Source organism: Symphodus melops (genome assembly GCF_947650265.1).
Source record: "Symphodus melops genome assembly, chromosome: 21".
NCBI classification, from domain to species: Eukaryota; Metazoa; Chordata; class Actinopteri; order Labriformes; family Labridae; genus Symphodus; species Symphodus melops.
Genome location: NC_136711.1, coordinates 9,276,739 through 9,299,117, shown reverse-complemented (window position 1 = coordinate 9,299,117; position 22,379 = coordinate 9,276,739). Strand labels below are relative to the sequence as shown.

Below are 22,379 nucleotides of genomic sequence, written 5' to 3'. Positions count from 1 at the left end.
TAACGGTTTAATGTAATTGCTATATGATAAAAATAGTGTCAGTTAGACAGCAGGTAGTTTGTCGGCCAGCAGAGGGCGTCGTTTCACCATCTCCTCTCTGAACCGGAACAGTATGGTTTCACCTTGGGTGCAGAAAGCTGTGCTGCTGAGACACATTTTATTCTAGCTAGAAATTTGCCTGTCAAATGAAAGATAAATGTCCCTGTAGCACTGCAGCGTGTCGGACTGTTCTTCAAACAGCGAGGAAACATGAAACAGGACGTCAGGATACTGTTATTGGGGGAGCGTAAGTCATCCGAGCCGACATCACAACACGAACTCAAACAACTAGCAAACATTAGCTGTTGGAGCTAACTACGCTAGCTACTAACTTGTAGTTCAATTCCCCTTGGTTACTCCTGGTGGCAAGGTGCCGAAACTATTAAGAAATGTGCATTTATAAAATCGCTTTCCGTTTAATGAAATTATGTTTTAAATTGACAGCTTCCAGATTATTAGATTTCCGCTTTGCTAACTTAGCTTACCACGAAGTAACTTTTTAGCTACACTTCACCAACTTTACCTTCAGATAACTGTATAAACTATTAAAAGTATAAACTATAAAAAGAGTGTTTAACATTAACATTTTTAAACTTAATGTAGAAAGTTAAGATTAGCTTTATATAAGTGTGTTGTCATATTACAGGTTATATTGTCTCCTTCATTTAGGGAGGCTTGAAAGTACATTTTACATCCGTCATTTTATCATTAAAAAAAAAGCAGAATTGTCGCCCGTCTTTTCATCTTTTCTTATTTTCTCCTCCATCAGCCAAGGTGGGGAAGACCTCCCTCATCATGTCTCTGGTTGGAGAGGAGTTTCCAGAGGAGGTAAGTGTTACAGCTAGGAAACTGTGGCGTTACAGCAGCAGGACGTCAAACACACAATGTTAGTACCAAAACATTATAGCATGAAATACAAAGTAGAAAAGCACTAATAATGTACATAATATAAAAGCAATAATAATAATAATATATAGACCAGGATTTAACATAAACATCCCAACTAGTCATAAATGTGAGAAATTAACTACGAGATTTGTAAGTCATGTTTAACTTTGATGGAATAGATGAACATGTGCAAGAAACAGTGATGACAGTTGTACATGAGCAGGTCTGATGTAAAGAGCAAAAATCAGTGACGCATATAATATAATAAATTGCAATAATGAGTATAGACAAGTTATCTGAATCTATTGATGGATTATGTTCTTTGTTTATTCTGTTGCTGTCAGTACTTCATAAAGTGTTTCATTTGAATGCATTTATTAACATTTGTCTGCTGGTGCTGCTCACTGTGTGCAAGCATATTTAAATTTACATTTCACTTCTGCAGCGTGCTTTGCATGATAAACTCCTTATTTCTGTTACTGCCATCATTCTCATGCAGGACGAGATAAAGCCTGTAAATGCCTCAGTGGTTAGCATTAGTAACGGTCTCTGTTATGTTGTTTCTTTCCCTCTGTTATTGGGGTTAGGTTCATTAATTTATTTTGTCATCTGGGTAAGATTACTAAATGTCCTCACCAGAGTTTAGACTGGTTGAAGTTGTGTTTTTGATTTTATTCATCAAGTTGAAATGAGCCTGCTCTGCCATTCTTTGCGTGTACTATGTGCATGTAACATGACACCTATTCTGATGCTGCAACATCTTGTAGTTTTGAGTCACCCTCAGACCGGTGTGTTTGACATTCATGTGATGTGAAAGGAAATGACATGGAAGAAGGTTCGATATGTTAAAACTTTAAAACGACTAATGCATAAAATGTAAAGCTTAATTTGAATTTCTTAATATGAAAAGTAAAAGTGTCCGTGCTTCTCTTTGTCTAAAAAAAAAAAAGTGCGAGCTGTGGCCTGATGAAGTGATGACTGGGAGTTTTTGTTCTCTCTGATCTCTGACAGGTTCCCTCCAGAGCTGAGGAGATCACCATCCCCGCAGACGTGACTCCAGAGAAGGTGCCCACACACATAGTGGACTACACAGGTAACATGGCCTGAAGGCTAACATGTAGCAACCCAATCATTTTAGTCGCTAACTGGTCTCAAAGCCGCAGCTGTCAGACTGTGCGTGTTAATTTTGATGCTTAGAGTTGTTCATGTTTGTCTTTAAACTGAACAGAAAAGGAGCAGAGTGAAGAAGTCCTCCGAGATGAAATTGTCAAGGTGAGTTAAGCAGCCTTAAAATATTTCTCCTTTTCGAATCATAAACAAACAATGTATCAAACAATGAAACCTTTTTCTCCTGACCCACACAGGCAAATGTGGTGTGTGTAGTCTACGATGTCACCAATGAGGACACGATAGACAAGGTAATCACCTGTTGCATGATGTCTTTGTCTTGTCATGCATTCTGTGCATTTAAAATAAACAATGAAACTCATGCCACAGTGTGTGTTTTTGTTTTCAGATCAAAACTAAATGGATACCTCTAGTTAACGGAAACGCGGAGAAAGGCAACAAGTATGTATCAGCTGTGTTATCTGGGCTTTTTATGGCAGCGAACTTTCCTCTCCATCCTGCCGTCTGCATGGGAAATGTTGGCTTAATAGGAAATCTAGGACGTTGAGCCGATCATTCAATCGGATCAAGAGACTGTGAGATAAAAATATATATTTGCTCGACTGTACATTTTTAAAGGTAGCAGTGCCACTGCCACCTGCTCCCCTCAGGAACCCCCCCCCCCGAATACAAGCGACAAGGCCAGTGTGCATTTAGCGTGCTCTGAACATGACGCATCACTGTTTCAAAGAAGTTTACAGACTCCAGCAGGCCGGGAGATGAGGTCACGATGGTCCACTGACTGTCGGTTGACGAGTGCAGACACGCTGAGAGTGAATCGAGAAAAAGTCTCAACCTACCGCCTGACCCGGATCACGTGTGCTCCTGACCTTAAAGACTTCTGTCTGTATACATCACTGACTGTTTTTCTGTTGCACTCAGAGTAAACGGGTGCACGTGATGACTGGCGTTCCTTCCCGCGTGCGTCTCAGCGCTGTCAATGTTCCGACATGCGACAGACGGGAGAAGCAACAGTAACACCGAACGTGTTTAAATCAGAATATTTTCATAGAAACACTCAAATTAGGAAGAAAAACCCAGATCAAATTCCGACAGAATCCACGATATTCCGTGTTAACAGTCCAAGTGATGTCACGAGTCGAAGTGTAATCCATTATTTATGATGTTGTTGACTCCAGTCCACACCTCTGATTCGAGCCAGTTCCCAGTAAGCTGCCCTGAATGATATTCCAGTAACCTTTTCAGCACAGACTCTTTGAAAGGAACAGCTTGTATGATTGTATTTCTCCACAGAACTCCTGTCAGCCATGAATGCAGGCTTGACTGTCTTTATGTTTCATTCCAGAGTTCCCATCATCCTCGTGGGAAACAAGTCTGACCTGCGCTGTGGGAGCTCAATGGAAACCATCCTTCCCATCATGAACCAGTTCTCTGAGATCGAGACGTGTGTTGAGGTGAGCCTGACCTTCATCACACACTTGTCCCCTCTAAACGCACGCAAACACTTCACAGCAGTATTTATGAAAGGACACTTGCGCTGACTCTCCTTTTGCTTTTTAAGTGCTCTGCAAAGAACCTGAAAAATATCTCGGAGCTCTTTTACTATGCACAGAAGGCCGTTCTTCACCCCACTGCTCCTCTCTACGACCCTGAGGACAAACAGGTCGGCCATTTTTGGATATCAGCTGCTAACTGGGGAGTCAGTCTGTCTGTCCCAGTACACTTATTTACATATGTGCTTACTAATGATTCTGTCTAATGATGAGTGTCCTTCATTATTTCCCCTCTAGCTTAAACCATTGTGCGTCCGAGCCCTCAGCAGAATATTCTACGTTTCTGACCAGGACAATGACCGTATACTCAGTGACGCTGAACTCAACTGCTTTCAGGTACCTGTTAGCTTCACCTAATGTTCTTCTTTTTTGAACAGAAGTTTTTAGTTTACTATAAAATGTACTCGTCTTTATGCATAGAAATCTTGTTTTGGGAATCCTCTGGCCCCTCAAGCCTTGGAAGACGTGAAGACGGTAGTTTGGAAGAACACCAGTGATGGGGTGCAGGATAACGGGCTGACCCTGAACGGTAAAAAGACAGATCAGTCACGAGTGACGTCATCATGCAACTTGACACCGTGTCGTTGTTGCAAGTCAACTCTTTCAGCGAATGGACATGTATTGTGTTTTCTTCTGCAGGTTTCCTGTTTCTTAATACATTATTTATCCAGAGGGGGAGACATGAAACTACGTGGACAATCCTCCGGAAGTTCGGTTATGACGACAACCTTGAGCTGACTGATGACTACCTTTACCCTGAGTATGTCGTTTGTCTGTTTTTCTTTTTTCCTCTATCCATCAAATTGCAAAATATGAAAATGTTTCAACAGGCTGAGTTTGAAAAGGGTTTTGTAGTGAACATCAGTCCTGTCTTGCCTAGAGCAAGGGTGTCCAAACTTTTTGTCTTGCAGGCTTAAATCGCTCGCTTTTTTTTTTTTTTTTTTTTTATATTTGAAATAATATTGTAGGGAACTTTTTTGTATTTTGACCTCTTCAAAAATAATGTGAATACACAATCACTTATTGTAGTGAGAAACTATTGTGTTCTAAGTTTTTGGAAAAAATCACGAGGCTTTGTCGATCTCCCTCGGGCCAAAATCTTCTGATTCTTCGACTGAAGTCAGGGGCCGCAAAAAATCCCGTAAAGGGCCGCAAAAGGCCTCCGGGCCGCAGTTTCTGAGACTTTATCCTGTGTGTTATCTACTTGACTATTTAACCCCATTGCAAGGGTCTTTTTTTACTTGTGTACCTCTCGTGTTGGAGAAACGTTGTATACATCATGTGTAGTCCTGATGCTGTGCGTATTTGCCATATCCATCCTCCAAAATGTAAAAAATATGTAACACAAGTAACCCGCCATATGTGATAGGTGTCTTATCATTTTTATTTATTTATTTTTGTCTGCTTTTTCCTGTTTGAGAATAACTGAGCCTGGGCCTGCAGTTACAGAAAGCTTTTTCTTTTTTACAGTGTAGTAAATACAGGCTCCTCTGGCTTCATAGCATGGAGACAAATTTCCAAAAAGAGCTCAAATCCATCCGAAAAGTAAAATCTTACATTGAAAACAGGGAAGATTGCTGCATGCTTGAGGGAACATTTATTTTCCTCTGACCTGGTCAGTTATTCCATGTCACTTACTTTAACTTTGAAGCTAAGGAGTAATGTTCCACAGACTGTCGTCATGTCCTTAAATCAGAGTAAAGCCCAAACATGGCTTTATCTATGAGACTGTGCTGAATGAAACACACACTTGTGTTTGTTTTTCTCTGAAGCAGGCAGGACTAGTCCCATTCATGCAGGTCTTTTGTCTGTGTTATGTTTGTACACACTAGTCAGGAAGGAACATCTGAATATCTCATTGTTGACTTCCTCTTCACAGACTGCGAGTCCCTGTCAACTGCACCACAGAGCTCAATCAGTTTGGTCACCAGTTCCTCCAGCGACTGTTTGACAAGTACGATGAGGTGAGTACCATTTCCTCAACCATCTCATCTTTGCATTACCTGTTGTAAGTGACCAACATTGACATCATAATTGAGGGGTTTCTATGTGTTTTTAAAAGTGACCTGTTTTCTGTCCTAGGACAAAGACTCCGCCCTGTCACCTGCAGAACTAAAGAACCTGTTCTGCGTGTGTCCGTACATGCCGTGGGGTGCAGAGGTCTACATGACCGTCCCAACCACAGACGAGGGCTACATCTCTAATCACGGCTTCCTTTGCCAGTGGACGTAAGCATCTCTCTTGATTCATTACCATCGTACGGGTTTGTTTAACGCGCACTACCTCTCAACTTTTGTGTTCAAAGGTCACATGTCTGTCACTCCCTTTGCATGCAGGCTTTCTGCGTACCTTGACATTCACCGTTGCCTGGAGCACCTAGGATATCTAGGCTACCCAATCCTCACTGAGCAGGAGTCACAGACTGCAGCGATCACAGGTGTGTGTCACAGGCCTGATTAACACTTCATTATCGGCAATCCCAACAACTAGCGTATGAATAAGAAAGGCAGACAACATCTCCCCGCGGAGCATACCAAACATCCTCTTTGAAAACTTAATTCCCAGTCTTATAGTTAAGCAGCGTAGGAGGATTACTAGTCTTAATCCTGTTCCAGTAGATTTACATACCTGTGCATTTGTCCTTGAGATGTAAAGGGGAAGTTCAACTTGAATTGCGGATCTGTAGGCTGCACATCCATCCGACACATTTACACATGCATGCTTTGATATCTAGTTCACTTTTCATTCCTCTGTTTCGACCCCAACGATCATGATCACCCGGCGCGTGTGCTCTGTGCATGCGAACTGTCTGTGAACTCAGACGCAGACTGAGGACACTTTGTGAAGGGAGCGTGAGCTTTGAAAAGATTGGGGAGTGTGATGTAATATGTCTCACCGCTGCTAATCACACATTCTGTCTCTGTGCCCGAGGGGAGCAGTTTTTACTCGACTGAGCTGGAAACGACTGAGAGCAGAAAGCTGCAGATTATCTCCCAATGAGAATCCTTTCTGGCTTTCTATTATTACTGATTTATGGTGCAGAGTCGACCTTTCATCAATAAGCATTGATGTTGTGCATTGATTTTTATCGTACAAAAAATGTGCAACCATATTGCCATAGAAAAGCGATCTTAATCTAACAGTGTAAGAACAGACGAGCCTCTTGATTTGATGAAAACTTATTTTCATGGGATCTCTTTTCTTTCTTCATATTTCCAGTTATAGTTTTTCCTCATCACAGTTGTTTATGTATTACTATGTGCTGTGAATGCTCTTTTTCTCTCTGGCTTTAAACCTGTTGTTTAGTGGTCACTGATGCAAACTGACCATACGCTGCCTGCAATTACATGGGGAATGTGCACTTGCATTGTTTACAAAGTTGTAGTTCCCTCAGCTGCCACTAGAGGTCACTTTATCTCAGTTTTAAGTTAGTACAAAATCTAATTTTATTGCGTGAAACACACTACTTACAATAAGTTATGGATATTGTCAGGTCCTCAGAGGGTTTCATACATAACGTGTTTCACTTCAGTGATTTTTTTGGATAGGGAGGCAATTGTATTGGTGACAGACAAACCTCATTCTGTGTTTTCTACATCATGGTCTCACTGTGTAAAGTGTGCTTTACATATTGGGGCCAATACAAAAAGACAATCCTTTTCAATGTTGCATCAGTTTCAATAGTCTGGGGGTATAAAAAGCTGGTATTATCAGTAAGTCATTCCCAGTTCATCATTCAAGCAGCCATGAACACACGGCGTCACTTAACGGACGAGCAGCGCCACCTGGCCACAGTGCACCTTCAGCTCGGTAGCAGGCAGTCAGATGTTGCTCGTGAACGCGGCGTGTCTCAAAGTCACATCAGCAGACTTGCAGCAAGACTCCGAACTACTGGCAGTGTTTGTGACAGACCGAGGAGGGAAGCCCAACGAGTGATGGGCCGCAATGGTGAGCAGTACATCAGGACAGGACTGGACACAGCTGCAGGCTTGTTCACGAGAAGTGAGGGCTACGAGGTAACCCGCTCCACGGCTTAGGCCTGATGCCAGACGACTGTTGCAGATGAGTCCACTGACACTGAGACACCGCCGTGACCGTTTGCAGTGGACACAAGACCATGTGACCTGGACAAAGCAGCAGAGGTCTATCGTCCTGTTCACTGATGAGTGTCGGCTCACCATGCACAGAAATGATTGTCGTCAGCGTCGCTGGAGAAGGCAAGGCGAGCGATACGCCGAGGTCGACATGATCCCCAGGGTTCTCTTCGGTGGAGGAGCTGCAACAGTCTGCGCAAAACAGATGAAGTGATTGTAGATGGCTCAGTCTCTGCACGCTCTTACCTCAGAGACATCACAGAACCCATCATCATCAGCACACCCCCAACTTTCTGTTCATGCTCAACGCTCCACCACTTCGTGTCAGAATCGTCATCAAAATTCAGATAAAATAGGAAAAGCACTCATCTAAAAAATATCTCTAACTTACTGTGAGAAGTGTAAATGTCATCTGTTTAAATGACCTCCAACTTTATTCACACGCCTGATCATGTAGTAACCACATGTCAGTACAAATGCTGTTTCCTAACAAATCATGTGTAACCTGCATGCTCTGCATGACGGACCCGAGTGATAATGAAACAGGAGCGCACAGGCATGTAGGTGAACTGGCACAATGACTCGTCAGCCTCCCGTCTCATTCCTCCGTTGTTTCTACCTTCACCTGGCAATTATGACCGTTTCAAAAATCTCGAGCAGAAAATGAAAGCTACCGTGTTACAATTGGCTGTGGTGCAGCTGAATGGCAGCCCTGTGTTGTTTGTGCGTCGGTTTGAGCGTTTGTGTTTCGTGCTTCTCTGTGTGCGCAGTAACACGGGAGAAAGAGGCGGACCTGGAGAAATGCCAGACACAGCGGTCTGTGTTTCTGTGCAAGGTGATTGGACCGCGGGGGACAGGCAAGACGGCCTTTCTCCAGGCCTTTGTCGGCCGCAACATTGTGGTGAGCCTCCATCTGCTCGTCTGGAGCGGAGTGTTGCATTATTAAACGGTGATAAGATTCGATCAGGACCGTTGATAATGCTCAGGGGGGGAATTTTGTTTTTCTCTCTCTGTTGTCTTCTGCAGACGAAGGAAAATTCCAGCAGTGCCTTTTCTCCCTATGCCATAAACACTGTCAAGGTCAGCAACCAGGAGAAGTACCTGATTGTAAGTAGCTCCCATGTTGATGTTTAATTCTGACCCTTGTCCTCTGACCCTGACTGAGTCCTGACACACATTACTCTTCTCCCCGTGCAGCTCAATGAGGTCGATGTGGAGGTGGAGTTCCTCAAGGCGTCAGACGCTTCCTGTGATGTCGCTTGTCTCATGTACGATGCCAGTGACCCTCATTCCTTTGACTATTGTGCCAGCATTTACAAGGTCAGTCACATGTAAAGTTCATGAAGCACATTATGATAATTAAAAGGGTCAAGTCTTTTGGAAGTTTGACCAGGAACAGACAGTGGCTTGTCAATCTACTCTACACTGTTTATGTCTCACAAGCTTTAGACTACTAAAATAATTATTTCCCAACTATGACAAAGAGCACACTTTAATTCAGGGTCTGAGCTGAACCAGTCTTTACTTCAATTCCAGAAATTCTTTGAGATGAATCCAATAAATGTTTTCGCTTGATCAGAAAAATGACGCCACTCCAAATTATAAGAAAAAGAAGCGTTCAAGTCAGAAACGTTTTGAAGTAAACACAAGGTACTTGTAGTCTAATGAAACAATGAGTGTTCAGTGAAGGCACCTCTCATCTGCCCTGCTGATCAGTTGCACCCCCCCCCCCTCGTGGTAGCTCTAACTCCACAGTGTCAATGCCCTACCAACTGGCCCTTAGTGCCGCCCCGCCCCCCCCCCCCCCCCCCCAAAAAAATAAATGCAACTATCACCTGTGCCAATGTTTCACTAAAATTAATTGTGAAGAGAAAATAGACACTGACATAGATGTGGAGATGGGTAGGGGAAGCAGAGCATGGGTGAGGTATCGCTGACCTCACTCTTTACCATGAGTTTTTTGGCCCCTCAACTGGTATTATTCTTCCTCATCCAAATCCACTGTGCGGCTGTCGCTGCTTCATCTCCCTTACTATCGATCACAGTCTGTCCCTGCACTCCCTGCGCTCCCAGTAATGAAATGCTGGACAGACCCTTCATCCCCCCCTAAACCTGCATGTCTGAGCTTTGTCGTTTCATATGCATGCATCCTCTCAGGGGACTGTCAGTTCTGTAAAACAGACTCTGAGCTAAGTTGCAGAACACAACACGATGTATTAAAATATCTCTCTATGTTGAATGCTCGATGAACCTTTCTTTACCTATCAGTTTCACAATAAGGACTTCACTCCATGTCTCGTCTCTTACTCAGCAACATTACATGGAGAGCAACATCCCGTGTGTGCTGGTCGCCTCCAAAGTGGACCTCCCCGAAGCCAAGCAGTTCCACGGGATGACTCCTGCTGAGTTCTGTTATAAACACAGACTGCCTCCTCCGCTGCCCTTCTCCAGCCTGTTCCTCGACTCCACCAGCAAAACCATCTACAACAGACTCGCCTGGACAGCCATGTACCCGTACGTTCCACACAGTCGCTGCCGCTCGAAAGTCATAGAGGATGTTAAAAACAGAACAGAAGGGCTTTACTGACATTATAAAGTGCATACACAACCAAATTTGCAGTATAGCTCTATTTCGTGAATACAGCCTAAAATCTCAGGACATTGGAAAACATCAATATATAGCTGTTAAATGTATCAGCAGATAAAATAATTAGGTGGGTCTAGTCGGTTGGTTTGCAATCATAGATCTACAGAGTGTAGAGACTGGACACACGGCCGTGCAGTGCTTTAGTGCCGAGTGTGGCAAAGGAGGAAATGGGAGAGCCAAGTTGACCACTCTGTGGGGGATTTGTTTGATGCGGTGCGGCTGGCAGAGGAGAGACTTTGATGAGTGTTTAAAGAGGTTTATAGAGGTTGTGTATACTGTTAGATCAAAAGACGTAGTGTGAGGGGCCGATGTGGGCAGGAAATGTCAGGGCTGTTTCTTCTGTACAGCCCTGCTTGTTATGAATTAACCATACCATGATCCTATAGTGATTCAGTTTAGCTAACTTTACTCTTAGTCTGCTCAACCAACAATCCAAAACAAACAAAAGAAATATGAGGATTGGTCACAGGGGAGTATTGTTAAAGCACAATGAAAAGAGGTTAGATAAAGCTGTAAAAGAGTCTTTGTTTAGTTGTTGGTTGTAAGTGTACTGTATGTTGCTTTTATATTGGAACCTGAACGATTTTTTTCTCCTCTGATCTGCAGACACCTGAACGGTTCAGACATGAGCAGCACATCCTTCTGGCTGAGAGTGGCGTTGGGTTCAGCTGTGGTAGCAGTTCTGGGCTTCGCTATCTACAGAGCCGTGGTCAGAGTGAAATGATCCAACAAACGACCACCTGCTGTTCAACCTGACGCTCCATCCATCAAGACCAAACCTCCGAGACCAGTCCCAGAGCCACCGCTGCCAGAACTAAACTTAGTCTGCGTCCTTTTATTTTTTATTTTTTCACCCAGGAAACTCTTGTCATCTCTCCCCTACTCAGTGTCTGACTTCTTCACTTGGTCCAACTCTCTGAGTCAGTTCATCGCAATAGTCCAAGGGCAAATGGAAGCGACTGCTCATATTAATCCCCATGCTGCTGTGCCCAGCTTTATCTGCCTTATGTCGTCCAACCAGGCTTGTTAGGAGAAAGCCTGTCTGCGCTCGGTGCATAGATGCATAAAGAACTGCTCATGTCCTAACAGGTGCTTTATCAGAGGGGAGGAAATGCCGATTTTGATTGCTATCCCCTCCGTTATCTGTCGAATGGCCATGATCAGATTGGAGAGTTTTTATATGAATGTTTTATTTTAAGTTTAACTTTATGGACATGCCAAATTGAGTAAACTGAAGAACCAAAGGGCAGCACAGGAAGTATTTTAAAAAAGAAAAAACCCTGACCTGCTGCCAGTGAATCTCTTGCAGGAGCTCCTTCATGAACATTTCTTCCTTTTGATCACAACAAATACAAGAAGTTCTTATCAGATTTGCCAAATAACTCCAGCAGCGAGGGGTTCTTGTAGCATGTTCACTTGTAAAGGAAACATTTTAAGGGGTTTTGCAAAGGCAGTAATGTGCATGTAAATGCTTGTTAACAAATCTGCAAGAACTCCACTTTAAAAGGAAGCTCAGAAATCCTGGAAAATAAGAAATCTGGCATGTCTGCTATCAAAGCTGCCTGCTAACAAAATGAAATTGATTTTAATTGAGGCTGAAATCAACTGTCAATCTTTGCTTCTTTTCTGTTCACACACACCTGACACTGTGTGGACACTTCCACTTTGTTACATAATCTGCCAGTTTGTTGTTTTTCCAACACGACTCTGTCATGTTTTTTTTTTCTTTTTCTGCAGAATACATTTCAGTGACTGAAAAAAGTGACAAAAATGGTGGCTTTCTTACTTGAAGTTATTTTGAAGCTAAATAAAAGGAATAACGACACTGTTCAGGGACTTTTCCCCAAAGATGTCATGGTGTACAGAGACCTGACCTCACATTTTGTGCCTCTAAATCACAGGTGTCAAACTCCAGTCCTGGAGGGCCGGCTTCCTCAGACTTTTAGATGTCTCCCTGCTCTAACACGCCTGCTTTAAACCAATGTGTTGTCATCAAGCTCTGCAGAAGCCTGATAACGAGTCACTCATTGGATTCAGCTGCGTCCGAGCAGGGAGACATCTAACAGTCTGAGGAAGCCGGCCCTCCAGGACTGGAGTTTGACACCCCTGCTCTAAATGATGTCAGCACCACTTGTAAATGCCTTTCTGTTGGGTAAATTATGCACCTGATACCATAACTATTAGGTTGCAAAGTTAACATTTAACACTGCTGTCAAAGCTCATGTTTGATTGAGTTAAAGCAATATCAATTTTACTACCCTCCTTTTACTACCCAGCATCTAAAAATGTCAAGCGCCTGCAGTGGTGAGTCTGGGAGCTTCGCTTTCCTCATCAAGCTTAAAGTTGTTTTACAAGGTGAGTTTCATGATGCCACCATTTTCTTTGAATATAATTTATAATAATATGTAAAGGATGATTTGTTGTTAATCTTGACTCGTTTTTTTCAGCCAGTCCGCTGCCGTCTCCCCTCAATATATTACTGATGAGGAGTTTCTACTCAACACCACTAGATGGCAGTGTCGTCTATGAGGTGAGAGCCAGGACAGTGACCACTGGGTGTGTCCGCAAAGCAGCCACCTTGCCACTCTGAGTAAAGTGAATGTTGGGATTTTGAGTTTAATTTCTTATTGCACATCAGTTGAAAACGAAGACTTCAAATAATGAACATTACCTTCTGAGTGATAACATTTGATTTGTTTTGGTGGCAAACTGAAATGTCTTTTCTTTTCTGGAGGTTTGTACTCAGTGCAGTTACCTTTATTGTGTTTCACACATTTCAAAAGTATTTTATCTTTAACATGAGGAGTCGTATACGCCTTCATTGTCTGCCGTAAAAACAGACAACTGATATGAAGGGCCCTCCGTTATTTAGCAGGCCTTTATCAATAGCCTTCATGTAACAACCTGATGACTTTTGTTGTGCCCATTTCATTATCTAACTCGTGGTTCAATAATTTGTTGTAAGCCTAAATTATGTTTCATGTCCACCCATTTAGTTTAGCATCTCTACAACAGTAAGCCATCCTTCTCATCAGAGCTTCTGGGGGTTTGGCTTCCAACGTCTTGGCGCACAAAAGCAGTTTTGTTCAACCTTCTAAACAGATAAACATGTTTGATATATATATATATATATATATATATATATATATATATATATATATATATACACAGACACACACAGACAGGATGAAACAGCTTAAAATGCCTTTATGATAGATACTTCACGCTTGCGTAAGTCATTGTGAACGAATTATTTCGTCTACGCGTAAAATGCGCGTAATGAGTTCAGGGCAACAGTTAGTAGAAGAAGACAATGGTTTATTGAATATCTGTATAAACAGTCCTTTAAAGTGAACGAACACAATGGTGTTTTTCCTTCATATTATGAGTTGTATGAACATGAGAAAATATACAGAATAGAGCTTGAATGACAACTATAGAGCCTTTGGGAAAATCTTGCTGACGTCCACTGTCCACGGGCTGTACATCATAAAGGCTCCACAATGCTCACCATGGACACACTTGTAGTTTCAGTATGACCCTGTGCATTAACACTTACTATTCATAAGTTGTACTGTATATACATTTGTCCTCTCAGCCAACATGTATCAGAACAAGGATCAGAATGAAATGAACAGCATTATTAACGCCAAATAAAACCCACAAGAATCTCTAGCATCTATAGGCAATAGTGCAATGAAGAAACAACTTGGTAAAATCAGCAAGTTTGCATTAGACCTTACAAAAATAATACATATACGAAACAATTTCCATAAGTATTTACAATGACTTTCTGATATTGTCCTTTTACTTCTTTTTTGCTGATTTGGCTGCCTTCTTGGCCGGCTTTGCCTTGGCCTTGGCTACCTTCTTTGTTGGTTTTGGCTTTGGCTTAGGTGCCTTTGCTTTCTTTGCTGGTGCTTTTTTTGACTTCACTGGTGTCGCCTTCCTCGTGACCTTTTTCACTTTCTTTGCAGCTGCCTTCTTGGGTTTTTCGGGCGTCTTTGTCGCCTTCTTAGGCTTAGACACCTTCTTGGGTTTGGCTGCCTTCGAAACCTTCTTTGGTTTGGCTGCTGCTGCCACCACCTTGGCTGGTTTCTTGGAGTCCTCTGGTTTGGCCAACCTGAAGGATCCGGACGCACCGATGCCTTTGGTGTGACGAAGCATCCCGCCTGCCACCAGCCTCTTTAGGGCTAGTTTGATCTGCACATCGACGTTGTCGCCCACCTTGTAGTTCTTCCTCACGTACTTCTGAATGGACTGACGGGACGCTCCGCCCCGGCCCCCATCATGAACAATCGCAGCTTTAATCATCTCCGAGTACTTGGGATGTGAAGCAGGTTTCTTCGGCTTTGCTGCCTTTTTAGCTTTGGCTGGAGTTGCCGATGTCTCTGCCATGGTCACCTTTCAAACAATAAGTTATGCGGAGAAAAAAAAAGTCTAGGTGGTGTAAGAGCACCAGAATCCGCTGGTGCAGAGGAGTGTCGGGAAAGCGAAATATTAAGATAGCACGACAAATAAAGCTTTACCCTTCGAAAGGTAAACCCACGCTTTCTGCTTTTGTGGTTTAAAAAAATGCTGTTGTTGTCCAGACAGAAAGCGTGTCACTTTGCCGGATCTCTTAAGTGTGTTATTCCACAGGCGCTCCGGTGAAGCTATGAAGCCTATCTGCGGACGTGATTGAGGATACCAACTGCCAGCAGCTGATCTAACGGACTCCATGGAACTGGCGCTGTCCCGTTTGTGTTTCTTCCTCCTCCAACTTCTGACAAATATAAGCACTGCAGAGCAGAACTGGTTAACAAATGATGATGGGCTGATAGTAGAGACATTGGGCTTCACATAGACGCACTTGTTTGTCTCCATCCGCGCAGCCGAACAACTTTTATTCCCGGAAAACCTACTGGAAGTAGCGCGTGCTGTGAACAATTTTGCACATTTCGCATTAAATTGACCCAAACAGACGGACCCTGTGACAAAATCACCCCACGTAGAACCAAATCTAATCTATGCATGAACGGATGAACGCTGTTCCGTGGGTGTAGATATCTGTTTTTGCTTTTAATACATCGATACATTTTCTCAACTAACACAGTCCGGCCATTGACTTTGAATGACGTGGATGAGATTATTTAGTGTTAAACCACGTATAAATGTATTGTCAAGATATATAAGTCACAGGTGACACTCGGGACGATAATATGGATTTATCGATGTTATAATTCGGTGGTTAGGTTTGCTGTGTTTACTTCTTTTTGGACCGAATTGCTTATAAGTGTCACTATGGCAGTCGCCACTTGCGCTCCATTGTCAGGAAAGTTGCCAACACCTCCAAAGAACAGGGATTCTGATTACGGCTCAAAATATGGATCACCGTGGTTCGGATAGAGATCTAGGTGTTTGTTGTGTGTCCAGCTGTGAGTCCAGCTGCATGGGGGGGGGTTTGAGCTGAAACCAGAGTCCTGCATAGGGCGCAGTGATGGCTTTCTATTGTTCAGGCACTGGCGCATCACAGCTCAGTCAATAACAGCTTTGACATTTTGACTTTCCTCAGGACTGTAAGGGTCCAGTGTTGCCCATCTAGAAAAAACAGCAACCTCCATAATAACTAAGTTTGCACTACTCCTCCTGCATTATTTCTTATTTTATTGTCAGGTCTGTTGTCCCTCCCTGCAACGCCATTTTGATTCCTATATATGAAAGTCACAGACACTGTAGCAGGGCTTTCCCCCGACTTTTATGGCAAGCTTATCGCACTTATTTGGCACTATTTTTTGCATAATAAGCAAATCACTGTCCTCATTCCCTTCACACCCAGGGGGAAGAACACTGGACAGGCGTGAACTTTGTAAGAAAGGTGGTCCCCAACATATTCACTGATGGGATACTGCTCATTTTAAAGCTATCATGTGTCAGCTGTTTGCCAAACATAATAAAATATATTAATTTCAGGCCAGTATTTTTAGTTAATTGTACCAAAGATTAATGCAGACCGAGAAAATGATTTAAATTTGGTTAAAGGGAATATTAGCCCCTCTGTCCTCTGTCTCCACCTGTGTCCTCACACAGTGAGTTGAGGATGAGTGTGTGCGCGTATGTGCGCGTGTGTGTGTGTGTGGGAGAGATTTCGTGTAGGTGAATTAGTGGGTTATGGAGCGCGGAAGGACTGAACGAGTGAATACGAGGAAGGAGTGAGGGAGGGGTAGAGTGAAAGAGTGAGTGAGAGCTGGACTGGAGAGGGAGGGGGGAGATGAAGGGATGAGTTGTACTATAAAGCGCACGTGCACAAGAGGGAGGGGGAGTAAAGAGATGACAGAGTGAGGGAGGGAGTGAGAGAGTGAATGGCAACGTTGGCGTGGTTAAATGATTAAAGGAGGGAGGGGCATAATTTGACTACATTGTAGGCTATATTTTTAATGTTAAATGCACATTTATATTTCTGATAATATAAACGTTCTGATTGTTGGGTAACCCTCAAAAGAGCACATCATACAACGATTAACTTTGAGATTTAAATTTAAATGTTTCGTCCATAAATGTATCAAAAAAATGTTTTTTTTTATTAGCTTAATAAAAAATAAAACATTTTTCGTCACCAATTGTCCTGACTGGTGTGTTTTTGTCTGTGGCCTCGTGCGCTCAGTTTTGGCAGCGTTGGTGAAAATCAGCCATACACAGACCTCTCTCCGGTTAGACCACTCCCTTAATTCGCCGACGGAGGTTCGTCCTCCTCACTCGACCTCCCCAGCGCCGTCACAGAAACAATTTCAAAGTCATTGTTGGTATAATGACCTGCTATCTCATGGCCTGGATATTTTATCATGTCTCTGATAACAAGTTATCATTTATAGCCATCCAATGATCATTATACCCTGGTGTGTTTATCATTTAAGGATTGGTGTCAAAAGATAAGATAATAATAATCACATTTATATTTTGTCAGTCATAAAATCTGAAAACCTTGAACTATTTCCAGTAGCCCAAGCGTAATCATTTTTTTCAATGCCTCACATTTTAGTAGGCTAAATAGTAGATTTTGAATTATTAAATTAATTAGATATGAATTAGACAGTTGGTCTAATCTATTCAATGGTGTCATTATCAGATTTTCAGTAAGATCTAATGTTTAGCTTAACAAAATAATGTGCCAAAATGGAAACATAAACTGTTCTTGGAGGCCTGTATGGGTAACTCCTCATGACAGTCTTGGAACATAAACAGCTGGTCTTCTGCCAACATGCTGAAATCAACAACAATCTAACATTCATAGTTGTCTCTTCGCTCATGTCTGAGGTGGAATTTTATTGAATTTATGTAATGCTTATAACCCAGCACTCTCCCATAACTACATACTACACCATCGTGTCAGACGTATTTTTGTGTTGCGTCTCTAAATTTATCTGATGCCCGTTTGTAATTTTAGCCGCTTTAAAACCTCTCAAGTACGGTCCTGCCTCTGAACTAAAGCATTCTGGGTACCATCACCCACATTACACTTGATCAGGGCTGTGAAACAGTTGTCAAAAGGTCCAGAACTATCAAACCATGATCGTACTGTTCTCTGTTAAAAGCAGGACTCCAAGAAACCAGCATCCTGAGTTGCTTTGTGAGGTCAGATAAGGTCAAATTGCACAATGAGGTATGACAAATTTAACCTTTTGTGTTGCTTTCTTTTGCATATAATATTTATAAATTACTGTCTAATGACACACTATGCAATGACACTGAAAAAAATCAATTCGGATTTAACTTCTAGACAAAAAAAGATTTTCTACCAATAATCCTATTAAACTTTACGCATTAGTGTAGTTGTAAATCATGATAACCTCCTGAATGACCTGAAGGGAAGTGAGGGTTAGGGTGTTTTCTTCTTCTTTCATTTATTCCAAATATTCCAGTTCATGGAGGATCTCTAACAGTGTTGTTATGGAATATACACAACCTGTTTTAATCCGGATACACAGTTCTGCAGTTAGGCCAACAACATTGGTGTAGCATTAGCTCAACTACAGTGTAGTGCTCAGGGTACAACATATAAAAGATACATGCAGGCATTGTGGTAAAGATTGGTTTATGAAATGACATTTCTGAAAATATAGTAATATATATAAATATTTAACTTTGATCAGTTATTCTTATGCGTAACCATTAATAGTATAGAAATAGTTTTTAACATTTCAGTTCCTCTTTCTTTAAATGCTCATTACGTGGCCACAGATAAAACCGTTTATTTCTTGGTGATTAGACCTGCTCTAAAGTGACAGCATGCCGTGTTGTGATAGGGGAAAGTGAGAGCTAGCAGTCTACACAGTAACAGTTTTAATACTCTTGTCCTGGGGCCAGCTGGGCCTTGAATGTGCTCTTTAGAGGTAGTGTTTGCGCCTGTTCGGGTTTTGACAGTTGTTACAACACTTGGATGTGTTAGCAGGTGTCAGTGGCCAAGTGGTGTGCTCACTCCCATACAACTGAGCCAACTGAGGCTCTGTCACTTTGGCCCGCCGCAAGGCGCTCTTTGTGAATGACTTACCATACCCCCTCCAAAAACAAACTCATCTCAGTAAGTAGAGCAGGTAACTATTTCCACGATGTCAGCTGTCAAACAACCTCTCACATAACAGGCTCCTCATTGGACGCTGCGTGTCAGAGCACCTGTGTGCTGTCAGTCAAAGCAGCAGAGATGATTCCAGTAGAGGCTTTTGTGAACCATTGTCTCTTGAATACTGCAAGATGACGGGGCATTTTAGTCACCTTGTTCATCTGTAATGTAGAGCAGTTTCACTTCATTTCCCAGGTTGTAACTGTGAGGTTACACATGGGACGGAATGACCACAAGCTATCACATCTGATTGAACATATAGCTGTTCAAGAATGCCACATTTAGCCCTAATCCTGACTTTAACCTTTGATCCCTTAATACATGGAGTCTTAGGTAGAGTACTTGAGTAACACAAGCTGCTGCTACAGTCTGCCACTGAACCACAGTCGTTACTGATATCTACAACTCTGTGGGATTGACACATATTTAAAAAAAATAATGATTATCTGATTGGCCGTGCTTGAAATAACCTTTTCATTAACAGCCAGTGTTTTACTGTGCTGTCATAACTATACATTTAAAAGACTAAACAATGATCAATGTAGTCAATATTCTTGTAACACAAAACACAGACTGTAGTATTTGATATTCTGATTGTCTTACATTACCATTGAGCTGGTTTTACCAACAGAGGGCAGTAGCAGCTGAAAGTCTTACAGTCTCTAAAGTCATTAGCCATGCTGTTTGTTATCTATGTCATTTTAGACTGGGCTTATATGGAATTAGCATCGCTGAATTAACTCAGGATGTGAGACTCTGTCACATAATTGTGTTTGCACTATTTAAGAATGTAATTAAAGTGTACAAAATATTTATGGGTTACAATTGATTGTTATGCTGCTGGCATGTTCTGTAAAGTTTCACTGAGAGTTCAGGAGTGATTATTCCAGGTTCACCCAGGTGAGACGTTTGATCTAGTTTGTCTGCGCTCCTTACATACTCTGTGCTTTGTTTATATGGAAGCCTGCCAAAATGGTTGTCCTCAGTCCAGGATGCAAGTGCAGGTTTAGACACCAGAGGTCTCTCCTTACCTCATTTAACCTCACTGCTGAGACTCAGAAAGCCCATCACTGGAAGCGGCTCTCAGCCAGCCTTAGCGTAACTCAACTAGACCCGGTAGTGTAACAACAAAATGTCAAAAATAGCTACTGATGTTCTGATGGCAGACCTTGTTTGAGGTATGAAAACAATGCAGTGATGGGGCTCCCCCTTGTTTATAGAAATTCTAACACATCCTTTATTTTTTTCCTTTGCGTTTTTTTTTACTTTCTTAATTCTCCCCTTTCCAACCTCCTTCCTCTTACACTCATCCGTTTTATGCCCCCACGAGAGCCCTCTAAGTAGAGCAGAATGGGCTAAAACTGTGTCATTCAGTGACCTGATTCATATTTTTTCTGCTGCCTTTTTTTAAATTAATTTTTTTATAACTGTGCGGGTGATTCCCTCTATTGCACAATCAAAACTGCCTCACATGCAGCAGTTCAAATGTGAAAAGAAATCTTTTTCATTTCCTTGATTGGTTTAGTCTAACAGCTTCCTGAAATCCAAAGAGCAATAGTCTGCTAAATTTAGAAAAGATAACGTGAGCAAAAAGGGCAGCAGATCAACGCTAATAAGCTGATCCTGCACATTAAAAACCTGCTGTTAATAGTATTTTACAGACTTACCAGCAGATTTATGAGCAATACTAACCCTTCAACTCACCATCATGTTTTCAGGTCTAGTGGATTATGTTTCATTTTAACTTCTGTTAAACGTTAGACACCCATCATGTCCTTTCTTGTAACTCTGAATTGTTGTTGTTTTTTCAGACAGGTATTTGTCAGGAGTATTTCCAAGTATACTGCGGACAGTGCTTCATCTTACCCTCAGTCCGCACAGAAGCATCGGGGAGCAAAAGTGTGTCGGTCTGCCACCTTGACAACCAGAGGTAATTTGTGGTTTTGCTAAAATGTGTTAAAACAAAAACAAAGCAGTAGCAGCCACATGTAGTGGACACTTCAGAGATAAGAGATAAACATTTAGGCCAGCAAGACTACAGACTCATCCATCAGCCATCAGACTCCACCCCAAACTAAAAAAAACATGACGAAACTCACAAACAAACCACAAATACTGAATGACTGAAAACTACATTTTCACAAAAAGATAAAGGAATAAGCAACACGCAAATAAAATCAAATAAAAGGGCTCTCCTCGTGTGAGCTCCTTCCAATCCAGCCTTTCTAGAAGTATCCAGTACTTGACACGCCTGATCGAATTCACATTGCTAAGAGAGAGAGAAGAAAAAATGACTTCAGGGGGCGTTCTAGAGGATCCTTCCGATTGTGAAATCTGAATTTCTGACCTTCCAGTTCAACTGGAACACACCATGAGGAGGAAAGGAAAAAATAATACACTGTCACAACAAGCCATCAGTAACAAAATGTTGATTAAAATATGTTTTATTGAAAGGCATCAGGCCAGTAAAGGCATGTCTGACGAGCAAACAAACAAACAACATACAAGACAAAAGCAAATCAACAGATGATCACATGGGTAGCATATCAATGTTTTATTTAATACAAATTAATCTTGCTGACTACTACACAGCTTCATGTTAGCATGACCCACACAAATGTAGGTTTCGTTAACTTGCAGACTCCTCAGAATCAAAACTGCACAAAGCACAGAAACAAAAGATGGTAAAAGTATTCACACTCTGATCTTCAGGAATACCTGTACGAAAAGTTGTTTATCTTAAGAAGCAGCTCTTATTTTGGAATACCAGATTATCTGCCTTACTTGCAGTATGTTGGTTATCTTTTAAAAAATTGTCCTAATTGCACAAATACGTCAGCAACGTTTCACATTTGTGCAATTTGGACAATGCACTCTCTCTCTCTCTCTCTCTTTTGCTAATGGTTAAAAAAAAACTCATATCAAAATGTTGCCGATGTGTTATTGCAATTTAGGAAGTGCTCTGTGTCTTTCATCTCACCGCAACGTTTTGGTAAAATGACGACTGAAGACATGAAGTTTTTAAAGCTTTACTACTGTATGATAGTTGATTATTACAATGACAGAGACTGTATCACTTTAAAGCATTTATTATCAAAAAAGAATCAGAGATGCATATTTTTGACAACCATATTCAGTAATGATATGGACATTTATTTTAACCTATTCAATATATTTTAGGTTAAGAAAGGGAGTTAGAAAGGAAACAATGAGAAATTAGATGCTGGAAAATAAAGAAATCTACTGTAGATATTTAGATTTGTTCAAGTCATAGGAGGTTGCAAGAGTTCTTGCTGAAGGAATTTACAGTGAAGCAGATTTGAGCGCTGCTGTTTTTATTATTTCCAGATGTTGTGATGTTGCAGCCATGTGCTAAATGTTTTCAGTGCTGAAAATGACTTGCAAAAAGTTCATCTTGCAAACAGAGCAACTGA

General features: G+C 41.8%; 3 protein-coding genes across 3 annotated transcripts in view; 2 read left to right on the top strand and 1 right to left on the bottom strand.

The window, feature by feature from the left end:
* The first annotated feature begins 29 nt into the window (after positions 1 to 29).
* On the top strand, positions 30 to 12,179 carry rhot2 (ras homolog family member T2). The gene is made up of 19 exons (XM_079334129.1): positions 30 to 286; positions 809 to 867; positions 1,939 to 2,020; positions 2,156 to 2,199; positions 2,292 to 2,345; positions 2,444 to 2,496; positions 3,401 to 3,509; positions 3,617 to 3,718; positions 3,846 to 3,944; positions 4,029 to 4,137; positions 4,248 to 4,368; positions 5,488 to 5,572; positions 5,691 to 5,836; positions 5,945 to 6,045; positions 8,473 to 8,603; positions 8,729 to 8,809; positions 8,900 to 9,022; positions 10,014 to 10,216; positions 10,956 to 12,179. The coding sequence occupies exons 1-19, from the start codon at positions 250 to 252 to the stop codon at positions 11,071 to 11,073; spliced, it is 1,857 nt and encodes a 618-aa protein (XP_079190255.1). The 5' UTR covers positions 30 to 249; the 3' UTR covers positions 11,074 to 12,179.
* Positions 12,180 to 12,243: 64 nt separating this feature from the next.
* Positions 12,244 to 22,379, top strand: part of rhbdl1 (rhomboid, veinlet-like 1) — a 50,539-nt gene continuing 40,403 nt past the window's right edge. The window contains exons 1-3 of the mRNA XM_079334133.1: positions 12,244 to 12,704; positions 12,801 to 12,879; positions 20,757 to 20,875. The gene's annotated coding sequence lies outside the window, so the exon portion shown is untranslated. The remainder of the gene's footprint in view (positions 12,705 to 12,800; positions 12,880 to 20,756; positions 20,876 to 22,379) is intronic.
* Positions 13,651 to 15,034, bottom strand: h1-0 (H1.0 linker histone). The gene has a single exon (XM_079334135.1). It carries the CDS (start codon positions 14,745 to 14,747, stop codon positions 14,157 to 14,159), a length of 591 nt encoding a protein of 196 aa, XP_079190261.1. The 5' UTR covers positions 14,748 to 15,034; the 3' UTR covers positions 13,651 to 14,156.

Excerpts from the sequence above, each read along its gene's own strand:
- h1-0 (XM_079334135.1), bottom strand. The coding sequence starts at position 14,747 with ATGGCAGAGACATCGGCAACTCCAGCCAAAGCTAAAAAGGCAGCAAAG.
- rhot2 (XM_079334129.1), top strand. The coding sequence starts at position 250 with ATGAAACAGGACGTCAGGATACTGTTATTGGGGGAGC. Across the intron at positions 3,719-3,845 it reads ACGACCCTGAGGACAAACAG|CTTAAACCATTGTGCGTCCG; the intron begins GTCGGCCATTTT and ends TTTCCCCTCTAG. Across the intron at positions 4,138-4,247 it reads TAACGGGCTGACCCTGAACG|GTTTCCTGTTTCTTAATACA; the intron begins GTAAAAAGACAG and ends TTTCTTCTGCAG.